This window comes from Sceloporus undulatus, chromosome 8 (assembly GCF_019175285.1).
Source record: "Sceloporus undulatus isolate JIND9_A2432 ecotype Alabama chromosome 8, SceUnd_v1.1, whole genome shotgun sequence".
NCBI classification, from domain to species: domain Eukaryota; kingdom Metazoa; phylum Chordata; class Lepidosauria; order Squamata; family Phrynosomatidae; genus Sceloporus; species Sceloporus undulatus.
Genome location: NC_056529.1, coordinates 14449549 through 14472586, shown reverse-complemented (window position 1 = coordinate 14472586; position 23038 = coordinate 14449549). Strand labels below are relative to the sequence as shown.

Genomic DNA, 23038 nt, shown 5'->3' with positions numbered 1-23038 from the left:
TTCTTGATGCATGTTCAGCCCCCAGAAATCATTGCAAGCTTCTGGAATAAGCATGGTTCTAAAAGGTACTTGGCTTCTTCATGTACAGCTTAAGAGCAATGCTTCCCTCTCATTCCTGGAAGGTAAGGCAGGGTTTGTGAACATAGTCCCATTCTACCCTTCAAATGAAGAACACCAAATCAACTTCCCACATCTTAAAATTCACATAAGTCATATCTTTATATTATGTGTTGCCATCATTGTCTAGGGCGTGTTAAGATTGACTTTAATGATGGTCACTAATTTTTTAAAAAGTCATATTTGAAAGTTAATCTATAATTAATATGCCAGAAATGGCAGATGCTTCAGTTTCAAAGTGAACTAATATTTCACCCATTCCACTGGAAACCAAGGTGGGTAGTGATATCCCTAGGCTTGGGTGAACAGCAACTTCTAGGATACTCTGAAAGTAAACACACACTTATAACTACACTTGTCCCTCCATATTCGCTAGGGTTAGGGGCACAAGACCCCCATGAATATGGAAAAACCACAAATAACAAAAACACCATGTTTTTACCTGAGACACCTCTCTAGGAATCTCTAGGTCCACCAGTGCAACTCTGTGGTCAACAGACATTGACCATAGAATTGCACTGGAGGAGCTACAAATGCCTAGTAAAGTATTCTCTCTAGGAATCTCTAGGTCTTTCAGTGCAACTTTTAGTTGAAGTTGACCATAGAGTCAAATATCCGCAAATATCAAAGCCGCAAATATGGAGGGATGAGTGTATATTTTACTAGGAAGGAGAGTAAAATTTAGATCCTTACCTATCATAGCAAACTATCTCAGCTTGTTAATAGCAGTTAACCGTCTAATTAAAAGATTGTATGTACAGCGCTGTGTAAATTTACAGCGCTTCATAAATAAAGGTTAATAATAATAATAATAATTAAAGCAGGGATCAGATAATATGCTTTCATTGTCCAGAGGTTTCATATTAACAGCTAGAGTGAACTGTGTAATGTCATTAGAAGTTTTCTTTTTCTTCCATTGGCTGCAATTCTATATATCATGGTCCATGTTGTGTAGCTTTCTCCATAGTTAGTTTAGAGCTGCTATGCAACCCTCCTAATAAATGGTAAACATTCATATCAGGGCACCAGTAGGAGTGTCTTAAGGCACACTGAACTCTGCTGATGTGCACTGACAACTGTTGTGCGTCAGTCACTTTGCTGGCTTCCCCATGTAGTAATGTCACAGCAGCCCCTAACTATGGATATTGTGAATCTGCTCGATTCTATTTCCAACAGACATAAGTCCCATACTGGATTGGCAGCCTTATTTTGCTTAATAAGGTTCCTTGAATGAGTTTTAAGTAATATAAAATGATCAAGCATCAGAAATATCCTAAATATCTTATCCATCATACTCAAGTTAATAAGGAAGCAGTTAGCTTAGACAAACTACCAGAAAGTCCATAATGTGAACCGAAACAATATTTAAAATTAGTCCTTTAATTTCATACTTTTAGGTTTCTGTTGTTTGTATACCACTGGATAACTGTTACTAAACATAACAAATAGTTACTAAGTGTTAGACCAGATGAATCCATTCAACTAGACCATTCTAACTTCTATATTTTATTTTAAAAAACATGTAACAAATGCACAATAAAATAAGAATGGAAAGCAAAATATATTCCAATTCATATAAACTTGCAGACATAACAAAAGGGACAACCACAAATATTTTATTTTAATACTATCCAAGTCTAGTCTGTCTTCTAGTTTCTAGTGTGACCTATACTATTGTGTCAAGACTTTGCAAAAGTCCTAAGTTGACAGTAAGACCTCCCTAGAAAAGATTTGTTCCTGTCATGAAACGAAACGTAGGCATTTCTGCCTCTGGGCACATTAATTACATAGTAATTATAACAAAACACAACAGGAATGCATCCAAGGCAAAGCATATTGAAAAAAACTTTGCAATCACACTCCAATCTGAAAAACCTTTTTAAAAAGGCTACTTATTGCAGCCCTCAAATGTGGAAAAATGCTTGTAACCAATTCCATCAACTTCAGATGGATTTCAGTAAAGTTACTCCAGAGCAGGTGATTTGTGAAGTCTAGTACTGCTCCGTTAGGTTCACATACATTTATTTACTAAAAAGCATTCTGCAAAGTCATATGCAAACAGTAGCGGAAACAACATTTCAAACATGTTTCAGTATAGAGTGCTTCAGTGTAAGGTAAATTAGTTCTTTCCCTTAGGTCCTATGATATGCCCAATAAAAATTAATTCTGTTAGTCAGCATGAATCATCAGTGGTCAAGAGAAAAGTCTTCTGTTGCAATCCTGTACACATTTGCATGAGAGTAAGTCCCATTATTCCAGCAAGACCTGCTTCTGAGAAAAGCACATCTTTTGGAGGGCCTTTTAAAAGATACAATCGGCCCTCCATAAAGGACATAATTTCACTATGCCATTGTATTTAATGAGATTTGAACATCCGTGGATTTTGGTATCCCTGGGGGCCCCTAGAACCAAACCCCAGCAAATATGAAGAGCCCACTGTGTTGTTATTGGTGCTGACCATACTGTAAACAATTTGGAACTTTTTCTCACCTAACACTTGGTTTGTTTCTGCTTCCCTTCTGATAAAACTGCCAGAGAGAAATAGCTGGCCTATGCTCCTGTCTCTAAGATTAACTCACTGCAAATATACTGAGTATTTTTCAAGAAATGATGAGCTGCTAATACTATTCTGAAAAACCAAAAAATAATCCTTCAATGTGGAGTGCTATAAGAACTGAAAAGCAATTGCTTCTGCATGTACAAAAGGATGCACAAACAGATCACTATCTTCTGCTTACAATTCACTCTTAGCCCAAACACTAGAATGATTTGTAAAATAAATACCTTCTGCATTTGTTGTTAATTGCTGTCAAATCAGCTTTCACTTAGGATGATCCTATAAACAAGAGACCTACAAACACACCTGTCATCAGCTCTACTCAGGTTCTGCAAATCCAAGGCTGTGGCTTCCTTGATTTGAGTCCATCCATCTGTAATGTGTTCTTCCTCTTTTCCTACTACTCTCCACTTTACCTAGCATTATCATCTTTACTAAATCCAAACCCATAAAATTATGCTAGTGAAGAAGAATGCATAGATCTCTAAATACCTATCAGTTCTCACACTGCCTATACTAGCCAGGACTGATATATGTAATGCCATATGTTCCAGACTTTTGACAGAAGCAGACTTAAGTGAACAAGACATGCAAATATCTATACTTTTAAAAGAGTCACATTGGTTAGGGATTTAACTCTTCTCTCCACCTCATGCAGACATCTTTCTCAGTCGTTTTACAGAAACCAGTCACAAACAAGTAGACTGTATTTATCCTTAATTCTGTTAATCAGTTTCATTACTATGCATATATTCCATATATTGGCAGAGGCTCATACTCAATTTCCACTGAACACTTTGAAAAAGGAAGAAGTTAAAACCTACTTTAAAACTAGAAGTAAGTCTTATTGGAGTGAACCAGAAAACTATGGAGTATCTGAGTTATGAAATATGAGGCATACAGATTATCAAAATCTTGATTATCAAAATTGTTATGCCTAAAAGCCTTACCATCCAAAATCAAGACTGGTTGAACAAAAATATTATACTGGGTCTTTTTATCATTAACCTAACAAGAAACAAATGGTGGCCAGTGATTAAATCCAACACTAACATTTCTCCTTAACTCTGGTTAATGGTTTGGGAGGGAAGTTTTCTCTCACCAGATAAAAGTTTGCACAATACACTGGTACCTCGGGATACGAAATACCCAGGTTACGAAATTTCCGGGATACGAAAAAATCCCATTGGAAATCATTGTTCGGGGTTACGAATGTTTTTCGGGTTACGAAAAAAATTTTTGGTGCTTTTCGGCGCTTTTTCGCACAAAACGCGGCTTTTCCCCATTAGCGCCTATGGCAATTCGGGTTACGAAGGCTTTTCGGGTTACGAAAGCGGCCGCGGAACGAATTAATTTCTTAACCCGAGGGAGCAGTGTATCAGTAACCAAAGCTTGGGAGATGTGCTTCAGCTTTTCAAAATGGAGAAAGCCCCATCTAAAATCTAGGTACCCAAAATTGGTATAAACTAGGAAGAGGATATGGTCTTCCAAGGAAGCTCAGAGGACCAGATTTAGCCCATGGGCCTGAGATTCCTCACTTTTGCTTTAGAGAATAAGAAAAACAAGAGCAATATTTGCTCCAGAAAATGAACAATCTAGATTTTGACACTGTGTGACAATGGTAAAAGAACACTAGAAACAGCATAAACACTTGTTGGTGCAACTGGGCCAAAACATTTTGGGATCCTACATCACCCCGTTCTTTACCTTTTATGGAGAAAGAAGATACTTCCATTCCCAAAGAGTAGCTATAGCAGCCGGCAATTTATATAAAAGGTTGCCCAACAAAACATTGCCTTGGAAAAGAATCTGAACTTACACATACACAATGCCAATATTCACACACTGCTGGGCATAATAAATGGCTGCTGAAGTGAAAGGGCACTTTGTGAAGAGCAAATGCATTATACAGCATAAAGAAGGAAACAAGGAAAAGCTATCCATGTGTTGCCACTCAAACTGGAAGCATATTTAAGAACCAATCACAAATGCTCTGGAGCCCAGGTTAGAAACCTCCAAAAATTAAAACATGTATCAACTGGAGATGTTCTATCCTTGCACCATTTCTATAAGCAGTGCCAGAAAATTGACAGGTAGAGCAAGATAAAAGATTGAGCATTAATAGCACAGAAGGATGGCAAGGGAGGGCATTTTTGTGGACTGGAATTCTGGGTTGTAAAAAATACTGGCAGTGCAATGCTTCTGGTACTAAAAATGGATTCTAGGCAGAACTCCAGCACAAAGTTAAGGGATGGACAAGAGCTCATTGGCAGAGCACCCACATCTTGTAGGCAGAAAGTCCCAAATTCCATCTCCAGTTATATATAAAAAATCTTTCTGGCTGCAGAGTTCCAGTCCTGCTTTGCCCTTAAGATAAAGTATATAGTCAATATAGTCTGTGACAAGTGCAATACTGTTACTAGATCTGACGAAGGATGAGGCAGTAGAACATTCCAACAAGGCATTCGGTTCAAATGTGGAATCACGAAAGACAAGCACAAAAAGGCATTCCTTGTGTCCCACACCCCTGTGGCAGAGATCGTTCACAAAGTCTTGGAAACAGGGATGACAACAGCTGTAAACATTATTTCAAGAACCTTCTGTGCTTCTTCCTCTAACTGCAAAGCAGTTCAGGTAATTGACAAACCTTTGGAACAAGCTCCTTTACATAAGGAGGCAAAGTCTTCAGGCTTCACAGAAGGGAAGCTGCTCTTGTTTTTTTAAACAACAACAAACCGAACAAGACTTCTCAGAAAGCTGTTTGTTCAGATCAAAGTGCTTGGGATTTGGCTGTATCAGTGCACACGAAGTAGGTCATCAGTTCTCCCTTCCCCTTGACATTAATAAGTCCTCGGCATTCACAGGCGTACCCCAAGCTCTCTAGTATTTTGCATGTCTCTTCTGTAACCTGTAGTAAGAAACACAAAAAGCTAGGAGGATATAGAAGATATTTGGAATAAGTGTTTTATTTTATCAGTGCGATATCCTGCCACTCAACTACAGTGCTTGAAACGGCTCTTCAGGTAAAATAATTTCCAAACATGATAAAATCTACTATAACTTGCATGCACACAGGCAATAAAACACTACACCAAAGATGCGTGTTAACAGTTTCCCCGTCATTCAGTCAACTCCACTATACAAAACTCCTCCTCTCTCCTCTTGGACAGTGAAATATTTGTAGCCCTCTACAGAGACAGTAATAACGGAATATCTATTTCCAGGCAATAGGCTGCCTTAACTGGCTGCAGCTACAGGGAGTTAGATGCGATGAAAAGCAATGGGTACAGCCACTGTAGTGTAAGGTGGGCTTAAGGCTGAAGGGGGTGAGCATTGGTCTCTACTGGAGCCGGGTGCCCTCAACAGATCCTCTTCTTGGCTACTATCACCATGCCTTTTCACTTACCATCACCACCCTGGCCCAAATGATGCTGCTAAGGGAGGAGAAGGCAAGTGGATGATACTGCTACTCCTTGTTGCTAACTACAGAATGTGAAGCAGTAAGTAAAGAGGAAGCAACAGCAAGGAGGATGGGAGTAGAGGGCTCTGCTTAGGTGTAGCCATTGGCAGGTGGGTGATACTGAATGCTGAACCCCTCATGCCAGCCCCAGTGGGACAATGGATTTTAATAAGTGTCTTTAAAAAATAAGGACTCTTACTATTGCAAAGGAATAAATATACTTCAAAGAAAGCAAAAGAAGTGATAACAGAACTGTGTGTTCACTGGTTTGTATTAGGTTGCCCTGTACATCCTTCTGAATTGACAAAGAAATCCTTTCAACTAAAAGCCTGTTCACCTCTAGTTAAAAACAGCTGTAAGCCATCTTATAAAGATAGGTGAGGGAGCTGACAGAGGAGTTCTGCAAATAAAAGATTGACAACAAAGAAAGCCCTTCATCTGACAACTCCGAGTGCACCTCAGGACAACAGCTGACCCCATAAAAGGAGCTCCAAAGAATACTTTAAAGAGGGCAAGCACCCTTCTCTACGTTAGTATTACCCACAACTATGGTTCATGGGTTGATGCTAGTCCACAAGTTATCAGCTGCCAGTCCTGGCAAGTTTCCAAGAAAGAAAGAAACAACTTAGAACAACTGGGCACCAGTATGATATTGTTGGTCCCTGGCACACTGGAGGGAAATGCCAGTCACCTACATGAGATACCTTGAGATGCACTGCTCTGCATCACCACTGCTCAGGTTTCTTTCTAGAGGGGACAATTCAGAACCTCACTTTTATATTACCTGGATTTTCCCAAGTTCTCCAGTACTCTCCATTCTGCTGGCAACGTTGACAGTGTTCCCCCAGATGTCATACTGGGGTTTACGAGCCCCAATCACACCAGCTACCACAGGCCCATGGTTTATACCTGCATGAAGAAGAAAGCTTAAGTCTTGGCTTCCAAGTTTTGTTTTGCATGTTACAAAGGTTGGAAGGTGTAAAACAGAAGAGCTCATCCACTTAGCTCTGAGCCTACCCATCTATTTTCTGGTCTACCTGCTTCATTATTATGTTGTCATCTTTCTGCTTCCCTAAATCCCAGAGGAATTCGGGCTTTTGGTTTAGGAGACAAGTTGTTATTAAATCACTTTCATCTACCATCATATTTTATCAAGATATAATAACAATGCAGATTCCCTGCTTACCTTTACATGGTGGGGAGCAGCAGAGACATATGGAGCTATTTTTCTTTAGCGGGACCCACAGCAATAATGTCTTCCTCTGGGATCTTCCTAGGATTTCCCAGGAGGTCCATGGATGCTTGTCATAGGAAAATAGCAGAAAGTAGCTGAATGTGTCTCTGTTGCTCCCTCTGTGGAAAAGGGAACCTTGGGAGAAGTACCACACTGAAAATGTGGGTTTGTGGGGAGTACACCAAGAGACATGTTGTAGGTACACACTGGAGATATATCTCATCATGGCAGGATCAGCCATTGTTTAAAACTGTTTAGGGCACTATGCCATAAAATGTCTCCCTGGCAGGGTTAGCTCTGGATAAATTCTGCAAAGAAAATGAGGTTTTAAGGTATCCAAAATGTTCCATCTGGTGGGATGAAAGTTAATTTTGCAAAAAATGTGGCTCTAGGATAACTAAAATGTTCCATCTGGTGGGTTGAGGGTTTTCAAAAAAAGCCTTTCTTTGACTCCAGTAGCAGTTTATTTACAGAGTGTCATTCTGTGAGTAGGAAGGCAAGGCAGAGACGCTGGGGGACTGAATGGAGATGCCCAGTGGTTTTGGTCCTACAGTCTTCATCTTACATTCTTTGGCTACCTTTTTTCAACAACAACTCCTTGAAATTTAGCTAATGAACAGATAAACAAACCAATAGACTAAAGTCACCCAAACCCATGGCAAAAACAGTTACAGAGCCAGTTTTCTCTGTAGGATGTAGTGATGCAAAAAGGGCACTTGTGGGTCCAAATATACAAGAAATACAACAGCACCCTTAAACTTCAAGTTTTTTTTAATATATGAACCATTTCATCACACACAAGATATCCTATGTTAGTGTCTGTTTTTATTACCCTCAATTTTGTAGGCCTGTGTAACTCATATTTAAAATACCTGGGCATAAAGAACTGAAAGAAACCAAGTTGATGAAGACAAACCAGCTTTGCTTCTGCCCAGCCCTTGAGCTTACAGGCCATAGGTAAAGGAAATCAACTTACCAACTCGGAGGCGGAAACTGTTGAATGAATGCCTGTTGATGCCATCAAGTTTTGTCATCAAGGCCATTGCAAACTCCACCATGATGCCAATTTGAGCATGCTGCCTTTCTTGATCCTAAACAACACGGAAGAGGAGTGTTAAGAGAACCATTTCCCTAAGGCACTAAAGAACTACAGGAAAAGACAGCAGAAATCAAGACTCTAGTTAAGTAGCAAAATAATTCTCCCACAACCATACACAAATTCGAATGACTTGGCATTATGACAGGTGACTTACCAGATTATTCTCTTGGCCTGGTGTAACACACAGCCCAGAAGCTGCCATGTATGTACTCCCAATAGTTTTAATTTTTTCAACACCACTGAATTTAGGTTTCAGCAGCAGCTGTTTGAAAAAGGGAACAAAATAATATTCACGCCTTGTTGATTCTCTGTGTCTTTACTATCATATCAGAGGCTAGGTTTTCCAGTAGAACAAGCTAGAACAGTAGATATCCAATAGAGCTGACTTTCCCACTGCATTTCATACTGCATACAGCTATTCAAGTACAAAACACAGGGGAAATGTTATAAGATTTGATCCATGCTACTGTGTCCTTATCATTTTTTCCGTATATATCCATGCACAACTCTTGATCTGGCATGTTTTGACTTTGGAAGGCAACAATTTCATGAGACAGTTGTAGAATCAAATACAATATATATCAACTTGTTAGCATGCACAAATAAAGCTAAGGTCTTTGTGGTTTGCTTTATTTGGCCTTGTGATATAAAATATACCTAAGCAGTTAGGCTTAGGTACATAAGGTAAAATATACATAAGCAGCTGTTACAAGGTGTGTTTTACCTTTACCTTTTTATGTAATAAAACTACAATTCTTACACAAAAAGTAAAATTATCTCTTATAACATCGTCAACATAATATAGTTTAGTTATACCCCCATTTATTGCAAAATGAATTAACTATAAGTAATGCATTTACAACTAGTTGTTTTCAGGCTTCTCACTTCTTTCAGCATCTGATCTCCATCCATTTTCCCTATGTTCCCTTTTAAAAGAACATCTCTGGCTGATGAAATAACATATGTTTCAAAAGCTTGTACAAATACATTTTGTGCCTCTCTGGCTGCTCTAAAAAAGGTAATAACACAATATGGATTTTGGAAGCCGTCTTACAATAAACTCTGCTATGCCTGCAGAGTTTGTATGATATAAGAAGAGCTGTCTTCACTGGAGGAAGATAGGTTAACACTTATTTTGAGATTCAAAGGGCAAAGCCTTCCATAATCCCAACATCAAACCAAAGCAGGCTAGGAAATACCTCATCAAAATCCGCAATGATTTCATTGAGAAGCCGAAGGCACTCCAAACCTTCTTTGTTGACATCGCATTCTGTGTAGAAGACCTTGAAGTCAGGTACTGATGCAAACATGACACACACACAGTCATAGGACTGATGGTACCAATCCTGCAGAAAATACAGTAAGACTTTCATAATATCACTGCTCACAACCATTGCTTTTGCTTTAACACAACAGACCCATGCAATTCAAAGGATACTGATACATCCTAAGAGGCTGTTCCTTCAGAGCAATTTCTTCAATAGGACATGTCTAGTAAATCTCTAATATTGCCCTGCACATGATGGTATCTTAGCTATACAAGGGAGACCTGCAACAAAAAATTGTAGTGTAGCGTGTTCCTATTCAGAATTTCAGCCAGTCAACCATAACTTTTCCAAATATATTCCCTTTCAATCTTCCACTCTCCCTTGTTTTAGCTTTCCCTATGCCAGTGTGGCATAGTGATTTGAGTATTAGACTAATTCTCTGGAGACCAGGGTTCGATTCCCATCTTGGCCACCTTGGGCAAGTCACATGCTCTCAGCCTCAAGAGAAGGCAATGAGAAACCACCTCTGAACAAATCTTGCCAAGTAAATCCCATAATAGGTTCCCCTTAGGATCACCATAAAGGTACACAAGACACACAAGTACACTTTGTTAGATGCTTTGTGTGATTCCTTTCAGGGAGTGGAAAAGCAGGATATAAATGCTTGTAATAAAAGTATATCCCAGCCATTCGAATTTACAACATCCCACTGAAGTAGGCCATGGACATCCTAATTTTCCAGAAAAAGTACATAACAACAATACCCAAAAGAGAATATTCTGTGCTCAGCCTTCATTGGCCTCCCTTGGGATGGCCTTTGGGTAATTCTGCAAACTTTAGCATTCCCACAAGCCTGCCCACATTTCCCTCTTGTGTATGGATGGTTCCATTTCATCTACATGTGTAGCCACATTCAATGTATGAGTTTGCTATTAATATTTAGGATACTAGTACTTTGGTTTCATGGTTGCTTTTCAATGCACAGAGTGTAGGGAAGGGGAACAACAGCCTCATGACGCGATCTCTGAAAGAACAGGTGTGCAAACGCCTTCAGCCAAACAAATGCAGCACAATAACGTTAATGCTATTCTTCCGTACCTCATTTAACTTGTTGTCTCCAATAAAGTGGGCAGCTACGTGGGCCGGAAGGACATTTTCCAGCAGCAGCCTGTTTACGTTCTCCATGGTTTCAAAAGACTCGTGTTCTTTTTTAAATTTATTCTTTTGGAGGCAGTCCAGCCGACAGTAATAGTCTATCTGCAACCAAGCAAAGGAGTCATGAAATACATCTGTACTGTCATCGACCACTTAGGCACTTTCCAGGTTGCTGCTATAAATACAGTAAAGGAACCAATGGTCAGATGGAGAGGAATGGAAGGAGAGAGAAGAGGTGTTTTTTTGCTAAGTTGGTGAATGGGCTTATTGCCTGGATTTGGAGGTATTTACAAAATGTAGTATTTTCAAATGCAACCTACAAAATTTATGCCCTTTAAAAAAATTTTTATAAGAGCTAGCACAGTGTAATTTGAGCATTAGGCTACAACTCTGGACAGTAGAGTTAAAATCCCTGCTTGGCCATGGAAACCCACTGAGTGATCTTGGACAGGTCACACTTTCTCAGACTCAGAGGAAGGCAATGGCAAACCTGCCCGGAACAAATCCTGCCAAGAAAACCCTGTGGTAGGTTCGCCTTAGGCTTGCACAAGTCAGAAACTACTTGAAGGTACACAACAACACTGAAGAAATTTTATGCAGGAAAGAAAACCTAACCTCCTCTGCACATACACACTGCCTTTTAAGTGGAAATTTTTATTGGTATGTGTTATATGATAAGACATAACGCAACTTAAAGAGTTCTTCCACCTCTGCATTTGATGGTTTTGGCTCTTCCTCAACACCTGTAACTTGGCAAAACATAGAGCCCTTCCATACCACCCAATTATAGCACTATTATCGCATTGCACTTTGAGGAACCGGAACGGAATGGGGGGGAAATGACTGTGACTTTCTGGAGAAGCCCATAAGGCTGGATTGAGACCCAGGAGAGCTGGATATGGCACCATCCCCCATTTCTAAACTGGGTCACTGGACTTACACTTGGGATATTCAAAGTTCTCATAACCACCCTACAAAGGCTGAAAGCCCCTCCATCATCATCATCATCATCATCATCATCATCATCATCATCATCTATTTATTTATAGAGTGCCATCACTGTACATGGAAAAAGAACAAGGAAAAAGAAAAGTTGCTTACCCTCAGCTTACAATCTAAAGACATAACACACAAGGAAAGGGGATGGTAACCACAAGGGCAAAATCTCAAAGAGAGGGGCAGCCCAGCATTCCTATCACAAAGCAGTTCTGAAGGGAAAGCATTACATCTGGTCCTAGTAAATACTATGTGGTAATTAAGAACAGACAAGTTCTTTATATAGTCTGCCACGAAAAAGGATTCCACATAATGGATAATGGAATAGGAGTAGAAGCCATACCTGTTTGGACAGCAGAACCAAGGTTATGTAAAACAGGGCCAGATATAAATTTGTCATTATTGTTGGATCTTTCATGAAAAACCTAGAACAAAAGAAGAACAGTAACATAAAGGTAAGTCCTCAGGAACTTACACTGAAGTACATATGACTAATGTTTGGAAATGGCTCATTGAGGACACAAAGGCCCAGTACAGACCACGGAAAAGGGGCTGTCCACAACCGCCCCTTTCCGCAGAGGACTGGGGCCAGGGCAGCCATACTGGCAGCCCAGAGGCCCCAATCTGGCACTTTTCTGGGCCACGGAGAAGCGGCAAAAAATCGCTTCCCCTTGGCCTGGAAAAGGGGTGTCCTTGGGGCTTCATGACCTTGGACACCCTGGGAGGCAGAGCCATGGGAGAAAGGGGCCGCTTGGCCCCTTTCGCCCTGGTGTCATTCCCACAGTTGTTTAGTGGCTGCGGGAATGAGGTGCACGCCCAGAAGAAGCTCCGTTTTGGAGCTCCTCGCACTACAGCCAGGCCGCCGTAAGCAGCCTGGGTCAGCACGAAGACTTCACACATGCATCGTGCCGTTTGGATTCAGTGCATGCGTGACGTCATAATGGCAGCGCCCGTGTACAGAGGGTGCTGCCAATATCATGCCACCAGCATGTATTAGGGTTAAGAAGTGTGTACATGGTGCACGGTGCCTAACCCTAATACCAGCGCTGGTACGCCACTTGTTGGCAGTCTGTATTGCGCCAAAGATTCAAGTGATAAAGAGTTTGCAAAACAGCAGTTGCCTGAACCTTTCTTGTGTGTATTTCTTCAAATGATTTCTTCAAACAATTAGGAAGACCTCTGCATTTGAAGATGAGAAAAAGGGAAAAGACTAATCTCAAAATGGTGAAGAAGGATTTGCGACGGCACGTGGTGTAATGATGGCAAAAACACAGCCTAATAGGAGTCTGTAGAATTGTTGGCCATTCCGGAATAACTATGATCCACAACATTTTCAGTGGTGGAAAGAATTTTCCTCATGTAGATTTAAAATGTCATTGTATTTCAGACTAATTTTTTTCTAATTGAGGTTTTTCTCTTTGTTATTATTTTTCAAATAAAAGGTCAATTTCTAGCATGGCAGTCTATGATTACAGTAAGCTTACCACGAGCTTACAGAGCATGTAATCTTTTGGAAAACAAGATATCTTACCTTGTGGTGGAATTATTGACATGGCTGTGGCTGGTGCTCCAAGTCTGGTTGGTATTAAAGACAATGAAATACCCAACGACGGCTCCTGACAAAAGCATAAGCTTGAGTTCAAAGCTCATTCGAAGGAATACAGAGCATGCAATAAAACCCAGGAGGCAGCAGTAGGTATAATACTGGAACAGAAGAGTTTAAACAAATCTCAGCAGACTTCTTTGTGACAACAATAAGTCTTACGGCATTTTAAAATAAGAGATTTTTTTAAAAAATAAGCATGAGCTTTAATGAATTACAGTCCACTTTCTCATATTCACAAAGTATAACCTTTAGCACATCAGGCCATCCAGTTTCCTATGCACTGTGCAGATTTGTCCCTAACCTAAGACTGTATTTTTAAATGATCAAATCCAACCTTACTCACCGAATAGGTCATAGCTTCATTACTGCATACCATGTTGTTTCCAGAAGAGCCATTTCTTGCCATCTATTTTGTCAGGATTGGGAGAGAAGCAAAGAAACATTTCTTTATTTGTCAGGCAAGGACCCACTGACATATAGAGCAAAATGATTAATGGATAGGATTGTCTAGTGATTGGCTTGTGCAAATGCAAAGCAGACTTGAGCGCTATCCATCTTTCTGATTAGGACAACTCAAGGATGGCTTAAGGCCTCTTTCAGGTACTAATTTCATTAATTATTTACATCTTGCCTTACAGCTAAGATACATGGCTTATGATCAAATTTAAAACACAGAAAGGAAACCCCAGCTGTAATGAAAATAACATTGGAGCTCAATTTAGACCTGTCAAACTGAGACATTTGTAAAATACACTGCCTGAGAGTTAGGACTGTGGAATTAGTTACACTCCCTCCCAGATGTTGTTGGACTTCAGTCCCCATCAGCACCAACCAGTCTGGACCATGATGAGGGATGATGGGAGTACCACTTCACATACATCTGGAAGTCCAAATATTCCCTTCTCAAGTTTGATCTCACTGGTATCTCTTACAGATAGATTTATCTCACTGGTATCCCTTATACCAGAGGTGGGCCAAGTGTGTCCTGCAGGTCAAGACCTCCCCTGGGGGGGGGGGGCAATTTTGTGCCCTTCAGGACTCCCCAGGGATGGAAAAATATATTAAAATGTTTTGCTCCAAAATGCCTTCTGTCCACATTTTGGAGAGGAGCACTCTGGTTACATTTTGGTCCCAAAAAAGGTCTTTTTAAAAACTGGAAGTAAATCAATAAAGTCTACTCCTATCCTCTTACAGTAGGAAGAAAATGGCTGAAATTATTTAGTGAACCACTTTCTCATCTTACCTAATTTGCAACATGGGGATAATAATCATGACCTAAATTACAAGGCTGTTTTTTAGGATTTACTGAGATTAATGCAAAGAAATTTGAACATTCAAGTGAAAAATCATGCAAATGACAGTATTCTTGTTAACTGAGATAACCACTCTTTACACCCCCTTGTTCCTATCACTGGCATCCCTCTGCAGAAGTCTTAGATCCCATTCAAGCCTTGCTGCTGGTAAGGCCAAGATTTCCAAGGAAAATAAAAAATTTAAAAAGGAATCAGGATCTACTTTGCCTAGGGAGCTGGTGATTTCTTTTGAATGTTGACACACCCCTTGAAAGATGGAGGACAAGGTTCATTCAGAGGTTGCTATACCAGAATAACCAACCAACCAACAAAAAAAAAACCAAAACCCTAAGGAATTTGTAGAAAGTTACACCTGTTTATAGAGGAAGGAGATGAGAAAGCTAGATAGCAAAGGTGAAGTTAGTGCACCCATCAATCAAAACATAATGTAGTATTTAAAAGCAAGAAACAAGAAGAAAACTAAAAAATGGCCAATTTCTGCTATTCAACCAAAGATATTAATCTAGCAAGCACAGCTGGCTTTTTTACTTACTTGGGCCGTAAGTGGCATAGAACAGTTTCCACTGAGTTGGTGTGCCGGCTAATAAAAACATTAAAAGGAAGTTAGAGAACATAGTGGAGGGAATTTAAATTACACTGCAACTTCATTACAAAGTGCAAGATGTACAAACTTAACTTTAAAAAACCAGCATATAGGGGGGAAACAGATTAATTCAGAGAGTACTGAAAAATACCCTGTAACACAAGTTTTGTATTTATTTCTTTTAATTAGGCCAAATTCACACTGATGATGAATTTCACAAGCCACCATATACTTCACAACTGTATATTTTTGGTAAGCAGCACTGTGGGGCAATGTTGAGTTGGGTTGTCAAAGAGTTGCTATGAAGAGAGCCATATATAAGCAACTATTACTCCCAGTGGTTTGGCAAGCTGCTGCTGCCTTCCCTCCCAAGGATTGGCAAAGAGCAATGGCTGCACACTTTCCTGTTGCCTGGGTTGGGGGCCGCTATAACAGAACACTTTGGCAAACAACAGCTGGAAAGATCTGCATTTTGGGGTGTGCGTCACAGAAGGCAGCAGTAAAGTTGGTTCAATGTTGGCAGCCAGGCGGCTGTCACGCATTTGGATCTACTCTGCTAATAGTGACTACAGTTGGCCCTCTGTATCTGCTGATTCTTTATCCACAGCTTGAAAATATTCAATAATAATATAAATCCCAAAAGCAAACCTTGTTTTTGCCATTTTACATCACATTTCACGGTGACATTGTGTTTAATGGGACTTGAGCATCCATGGATTTTGGCATCCATGGGGGGGGCCTACTGCAATAGCTTCTGTGTTAGCGCAAGAGCAAATACATTTTGGGTTTTATTCTAAACATGAAAGGGTTCAGCACCTAATTCCTCTCAGAACAGAACCCCTAAGACGACTGACTGGCCCAACTTATGGAAGTCACTAGCCACCATTGCATCTTACCCTACATCTTAAGAATAAGACAGGCTTTGCTGGATCAGACCAAAGGCCTGTCTGATTCCATATCATGTTACCCACCGTGGTCAATCAAGTGCCTTTGAAACATTACATTTCCATTACTTTCAGTTACTTTTTTGATGGTGGGAAAATTAAGATAAAGGAATAGCATAACACTTGAAAAACTCCTATCAAAAATCTCTTTAAACACCCTTAAAAGTAACATTTGAAAATAATTAGTAACTGTTGCTCATTACAAGAGTAAAGTAACTTTGTTGTTACGTGTCATTGCTTTTAAAAGTTAATGTTGTTAACACCTTCATTACAACAAAGGTAACTTGTTACAACTAACACCATTATTGTTGATGAGTTGTTTCCACGTTCTGACTGTAGGAAAATGTTAGCTACAAAATTTGTCTTTCGGAGGGCCTGATCCTAATCACAGGATTACTACTTAAGTGAAAGGGATCAGCATGCACTCCCTTCTCAAAGGACTCCGGGGAAAGAATTACCAAATTAAACACAGCTATGATCAACAGAGAGCCTATGGCAATCGTGGCCAATGGGAGCCTCACAGATGGCATCGTCTCCACTTTCTGGGAAAATGTGCGAAGGTAGCGGGCGGGAGGCCATCGCTTTGAACAGCATCTCTGGAAAGGAGGAAAAAGACGGAGGAGTTTATCATATGGGAGGAATTTCTCTTAATTTCAAATGAAAAGAAAGTGGGGCCAGAACGCATTTACTTGAATTCACTAGTTCAGCTAATTTATCTGAATGCAAATTGCATTTGAACTGACTTCCCATTGCCCGAAAATAGCTTGACATTGCCCGAAATTGAGTGTGATCACCTCTCACGCAATAATGTGAAACCCCATGATTGTGTTCAGATTGCCATTGGATTATACTTCCAATTTCCCTTGTCTGATAACGTCCAATGTTAGCCAGGTCTATAAACACACACTGGCCCTTTAACACAACCATTACAGTAACACTACAGCAGCAATGGACAAACTGTGGCTCACAGGCTGACTTGGCCCCACTTCTGTGGCTCCTGAAACCCATTCATTTTATATTTTAAAAACTCTGGAACATTTTCCAGGCAACCTTTGTCCACAAATCACACAGAAAGCTTCCCAAATCCATGAAAAGAGTTGAACCCCCCCCCCCAACACACACACCCAACCATGGAAACCCACTAGGTAACACTGGACAAGTCACACTCTCTCAGCCTCAAAGAAAGGGAAAGGTGAACTTCCTGTGAACAAATTTGGTCAAGAAAACCCTGTGATAGGTTTGCCTTAGGATCGCCATAAGTCAGAAATGTCTTGAAAGCAAACAACAACAATCTTCTACACAGGGAGAGTTTTGTTGTTGTTTTTTGCATAAAGGTAGGGTAAAAATGGTTTAAATTGGAGGTGGGTAATTACAAAAGGTCTGGGTCCAGCTTTCTGTTGCAGGACCCTCTGTGAACTGCAGAGACTGCCAAATGTGCCCAAATAAACACAGGTAGTTACCAAAAACCCACTTCTGGTCTTGAAAAATGCACAGTACAGGAATACACCACGTTTGATCTCCCTTTTCATCACAACCTGCATCTTAATTTTCTTTCTTCTTCTCTCCTTCTGTAATTTTACTTTTAAAACTCAAATGAATTTGAGTTTGATATCTACCTCCCGGCAATATGCTTTTCTTTAAAGGCTTTGGACATCTGAGTGCCCTTCCCCTTTCTTTAACTTACCCAACAATCATCAGCAAAGCACACACTCAAAATAAGCCCCATGATGAAAGCTACAATTCCAAACGAAATACCTAATTTTGGTGTTCTGAAAGAGAAAAGGGGGTGGGAAGGAGAGGATGGAAACAAGAGATGAAGCAGTGTTAAGGGAAAATGTGATTCAGTAGTCATGAATTCTCAGGGGAAGATACAATCCCTTTCATTGTTAAGTTCCTTACAGCTTTTTGCATCTGACTTCCATTCCAACCTTCTTTTAACAGCACTTTGTCAGCCCATGAATTGTAATATTTTCTAAAATGTTTATTTCAATCCATCCCATTAAACTGCTATTAGCCAAGCTAGTGGTTTAGGATACCTGAAATTTGTTGTTAACTGCCTTTGAGTCAGCTTCAACTCATGGTGACCCTATGAGTGAAATACCTCCAAGCTCCCCGTCCTCAACTACTCTGTTCAGGTCCTGCACGGTCAGGGTCATGGCTTCTTTGGTTGTGTCTATCCATCTAGCATGCAGCCTTCCTCTCTTTCTGCTACCCTCCATCTTTCCAAGCACTGCTGTCTTTTCCGCTGAGTAGTGTCTTCTGACGTTGCGACTGAAGTACAACAGCCTCAGTTCAGTTACCTTGGCTTTCAAGGAGATTTCAGTCTTGATCTGCTCCAGGGCCCATTTGTTTGACTATCTGGCAACCTACAGTATCCTCAACAATCTTCTCCAGCACCCCATCTCAGATGAGTTTATTTTCTTTCTATCTGTTTCTTCATCGCCCCGCTCTTGCATTCGTAGATGGTGATGGGAAATACAATGCCTTGGATGACCCTTACTTTAGTGTTCAATTGTATATCTTTACACTTTAGGATCTTGTTGTTTATATGCCTTATTTTCTTGGCAAGGTTTATTCAGAAAAGGTTTGCCCCCGTCTTCTTTTACGGCTGTGAGAGTTTACCTTGGCCAAGGCCAGCCAATTGATTCTTGGTTTCCCAGAGTCCTGATCCAACACTCAAACCACTAAATAAAAGTGATTTTAAAAATGATTATGGACTCTAATCAACTTTATTCAGGGAACGCATGGTAAAATCTTTCTCAAATATTTTCAGCTCTATTTGTGGGAGGAGAGAGAATAAGGAGGTGATTTCTTTCTAGGATAGTTTATGCAAAAAGAATCAAGTGGTAAAGCTTTCCTGGATATTTTGGGAAGATGGTTGTTCAACTCACAAAAGAATGGCAAGGAGAAAGCTAGCAGGTCAAAAAGAAATATTCGGCTTTGCCTTCTACATTGGCATGAAATTTCAACACAAGAACTAGCTTGACATATTTCCTCCTGCAAAGTCAGTTGAATCCTCTAATTGTGTTAATGTGTCGCACGTTTGAACAGAAAACACAAAACCTCTTACTTACTTTGGAATTATGCACATCTGTACCAGGAACATACATAGCAATACAATGCTGGCACAGGCGAAATAACCCCTCAGTTTGGGGATGGGAATTGTGCGATACTGGGAGGGAAAACAGAACCAAAAGGGAAAAGACATCAGGACTAGCAACACAATTTGGATTGTTTGTAAGAACTCATTTCTTCGGTGACACAAATATATACTTCATATACATTTTATACATGACTGTACGGGTTGTAAGTGCTTGTATGTAGATATAATGAATAACAAAACACATATATATATATAGAGAGAGAGAGTTTTACAAACACAAAGAGAAGAAAGTCCTATCATACAATCCTATCATTGGTCCATCCCACAAGAGAAGGCATAAATACTATAAATGCAAACTGAGCAGAAGATTGTGTTTTGAATGGAGGGAGTTCAATTAAATACAGCCTTCCAATAGCCAAAGCAACAGTCTAACAACGGTGAAGCCACAAGGCTTTATGTTACATTCAGATCTGTCATAGTTATCTTCCATTTGATACAGAAAACCTAGAAGAAAATGCACTTTGAGCACTGAAATGTTTTCTTATTTAAAACCATCCCCAAAAGGTCTATTCCTCTCTTACGAACCTCTTTTTCAAGTCCCATGTCGACAAAAAACCCGCACAGTCCATGGAAGTCATCCTTCTCACTGCACCACGGTCTGCATCGAAGAACAGATATTGTTGAAAGAAACATGTTGGACAGAGGGAGATAAAATAATCTATCACAAAATAAGATAGTATTTCAGTCCCACTCTTGAGCAAAAGGCAGGACATAAACACAGCAATTGAATGATTGACTGACTGATTGCTTAGAGTAAAGCATCCCTCTTTATGAGCCACTGGAGCTGTGTTCACCCAGCAATAAGAAAAGAAACAACCAGTATACATACACACATGTTTGAGATGGAGAAGTGTGACTTCTTTCTATGTGGATAGTAAGAGCTATTTGGCAATAGAACGAATTACCAAGAGAGGTAGTCACATCTCTTTCTCTGGATTTCTTCAAAAAGAGGTTGAACAGCTACTCATTGGGGATGCTTTAGTTGGAGTTCTTGCATTGAATAGGGGTTTGCACTTTGTGGCCTATGGGACCCTTCCAATGATTATGCATCACTCTACCTTTCCCCTCCTTCCCTTTCTGTGAAGGAAGCAATGCAATTCTCCCAAGAACAAGAAACCAGAACTGGTGTTATTACTTGGCTGAACTAAGTCCCTCGATGGTTGACAACATTTTCTCATTAATATCTTCTTCCATCCTTCCTTTCTGAGAGATATTTCTTTAAAACCAGAGAGAAAAATATCATTATAAAAATGAAGCATTTCCCAAATGGAGGCGACAGGACAATCTACATAATTGTTATGAAGCTTTCAAAGACATTTCTTTATTGGAAAAAAAAAAGAAAATATACTCTGACATATTACCAACTTTTTAAAAGATCAAAATAGTTCAAATATTCTTCAGGGATAAATATAACATGGTTACTTTACTAGTTTTGCCTATATTATATTATATTATAACATATACTCCCTAGAAATGACCAAGTAAAATTACTGAGGTTTTGAATGAGCCTACTGAATTATTTAAATATAAAATTATTTAAATATAAATATAAAACAAATTTAAATATAAAATAAATTTAAATAAATAATTATTTAAGTAAAAATAAAATTAAAATTGTTTATTTAAATATAAAATAAATTTAAATATTAAAACATAAAAGATGCATTTTGCATCTTTGTTACTGGTACCTTTCCACTGACTCACTGGCTCTCACTATATGCACCAGTGTGACCAAAATATTTAATGTTTAATATTAAGTCTTGAGGAAAGCAGGGGGTTCTTATGATGTGAACATGACAGCTCCATGGTTTGGGAGATGGCTTGTACAGTTTGGGGGTGTAAAATCTACCAATAGAGTGATTTCAGAGACTATTGTGAGGCTTCTGGGACCACAGAGGAGGATCCCAGAAGATGCCAAAGGTAGTGAATGCCCAGACCAGAAACATGTACAATATATTTGAGGTTCCATTTATGCAGACAAATCCAAAAGCAAGGCATTTAAGAATCAGGGAGAGAAGTCAACAAAACATGCTGGCAGAAAAACAAAGAACAGGCCAAGTTGTAAGTTAGGTGTGAATAACATATATTTTCAACGAATAGTTCTGAGCAAAGTAAAAAGGGGGGGGGGGGGGAAGATAATTTAGGCTGGAAATGCCCAGTTGTTCCACAGCACAGTGACAGATAATGCAAAGAAGAAAGAAAACTCACTTATAGTTTACAATGGAAGGAGGACATGCATGTTCTTGTCTAGATCCATCCAGACTAACATAGAGAAAGAGAAAGAAAGAGGGGTGGGAGTGGGGAGAAAGAGAAAGCTGATATCATATAGCAGTTATTGCATTAAATTAGTAGCAATCAAATTAATCACTCATGACAAGACTTTTCTTATAGTCTTTCCTCAGAGAAATGCCAAACAATGGGCCCAAACAGACAGGCCAAAATAAAGCTGCTTTGGTTCACTTTGGAGGTATGCTGTTTAAATGATGCATGCGTACTTGACTCTCCCAGCGCTTACATTCATCTGCGTTTGCAGCCAAAGGGAGAGAGGAACAGCAATAGCTTAATACTAGTTATTAGGTGGCTCAGTAAGAACTAGAGCAGTGTAGTAGTTGGATGATGCATTAGGACATCCAGGTACTCAATTGAGCCATGAAGCAAACCTGGGTAACTTGAGACAGTTATTCTTTCTTGCAATAGTCTGATGATTTAAGGATAAATTGACGGAAGGAATTCAGGATATAAATGTAATAAAACTGAGAAAAAACAAACATGGTAACAGAGCAGAACAAGGCAAGATTGCAAAGGGGTGGGCAGAGGCATTGGTTAAGCCCATCTGTTCACTTCCTCCCATTTATCGCTTCTCTAGAGTTAGTTCCTTATTAAAATAACAGCTCCAAATAAAAATTTAGGCCAGTACCTCATTTATAAATATTAGCCAACTAGATAACCTCCAGGAGAAATCCAATTGACTAACACTCTTCTTTCTTATTTGTCCAGAGAACCAAGACTTTAAAGGCACACTGCTCTTGGATTTGGGGGTTCTATTTAGCAATCATAACTACACAAGATGCAGTTTTGGGCGACATTGTGGGATATCGTTCCAGGATATTCACGATATAAACTCCCAATCTCCTTCGTGTGATAAACTCCTTTTTTTTCCTGTTGTCACATCAGTATTTGCTATTGATTCCTATGTATGTATAATGTCTTGTCCTCTAACATAAGGGTATATGAAAACATGGAGAATATAATAATAAATAGATAGATACATATAATGAAATTGGATCTGAAAAGAGTAGTAAAAGCTAGGTAAGACTTGCCTCTCTGAAGTCCTTTGACGACTTGCTAGCTGGAGAGCTATCTCCTATGGAAGAAAGAAATATGGAAGAAGTTTGGGACCAGAAGTATTTTGGGGTTGTTGGGTGGTTTTTTTGGGGGGTTGGATCACCTGTACAGTAGGCCCTCCTTATCCACGAACTTGCCATCCACGGATTTGAGCATCCATGGATGGCAAGCCTATGGAGACACCTGTACAACAATGGC

At 39.7% G+C, this 23038-nt stretch overlaps 1 protein-coding gene across 3 annotated transcripts in view; it reads right to left on the bottom strand.

The window, feature by feature from the left end:
- Positions 1-4050: 4050 nt before the first annotated feature.
- ADCY7 (adenylate cyclase 7) overlaps positions 4051-23038 on the bottom strand; it is a 79292-nt gene continuing 60304 nt past the window's right edge. For 2 of the 3 annotated variants that reach the window (XM_042437946.1, XM_042437948.1), the window contains 17 exons: positions 22816-22859; positions 21704-21757; positions 20631-20711; positions 20021-20093; positions 19407-19504; positions 18017-18101; positions 16791-16928; positions 15338-15385; positions 13836-13898; positions 13418-13590; positions 12230-12311; positions 10834-10992; positions 9667-9813; positions 8622-8729; positions 8345-8459; positions 6919-7043; positions 4051-5582 (listed from right to left, as the gene is read on the bottom strand). In XM_042437946.1, the coding sequence (XP_042293880.1) occupies positions 5445-5582; positions 6919-7043; positions 8345-8459; positions 8622-8729; positions 9667-9813; positions 10834-10992; positions 12230-12311; positions 13418-13590; positions 13836-13898; positions 15338-15385; positions 16791-16928; positions 18017-18101; positions 19407-19504; positions 20021-20093; positions 20631-20711; positions 21704-21757; positions 22816-22859 (1731 nt within the window). In that variant the 3' untranslated portion in view covers positions 4051-5444. The remainder of the gene's footprint in view (positions 5583-6918; positions 7044-8344; positions 8460-8621; positions 8730-9666; positions 9814-10833; positions 10993-12229; positions 12312-13417; positions 13591-13835; positions 13899-15337; positions 15386-16790; positions 16929-18016; positions 18102-19406; positions 19505-20020; positions 20094-20630; positions 20712-21703; positions 21758-22815; positions 22860-23038) is intronic. The other variant, XM_042437947.1, reaches the window with a different exon arrangement.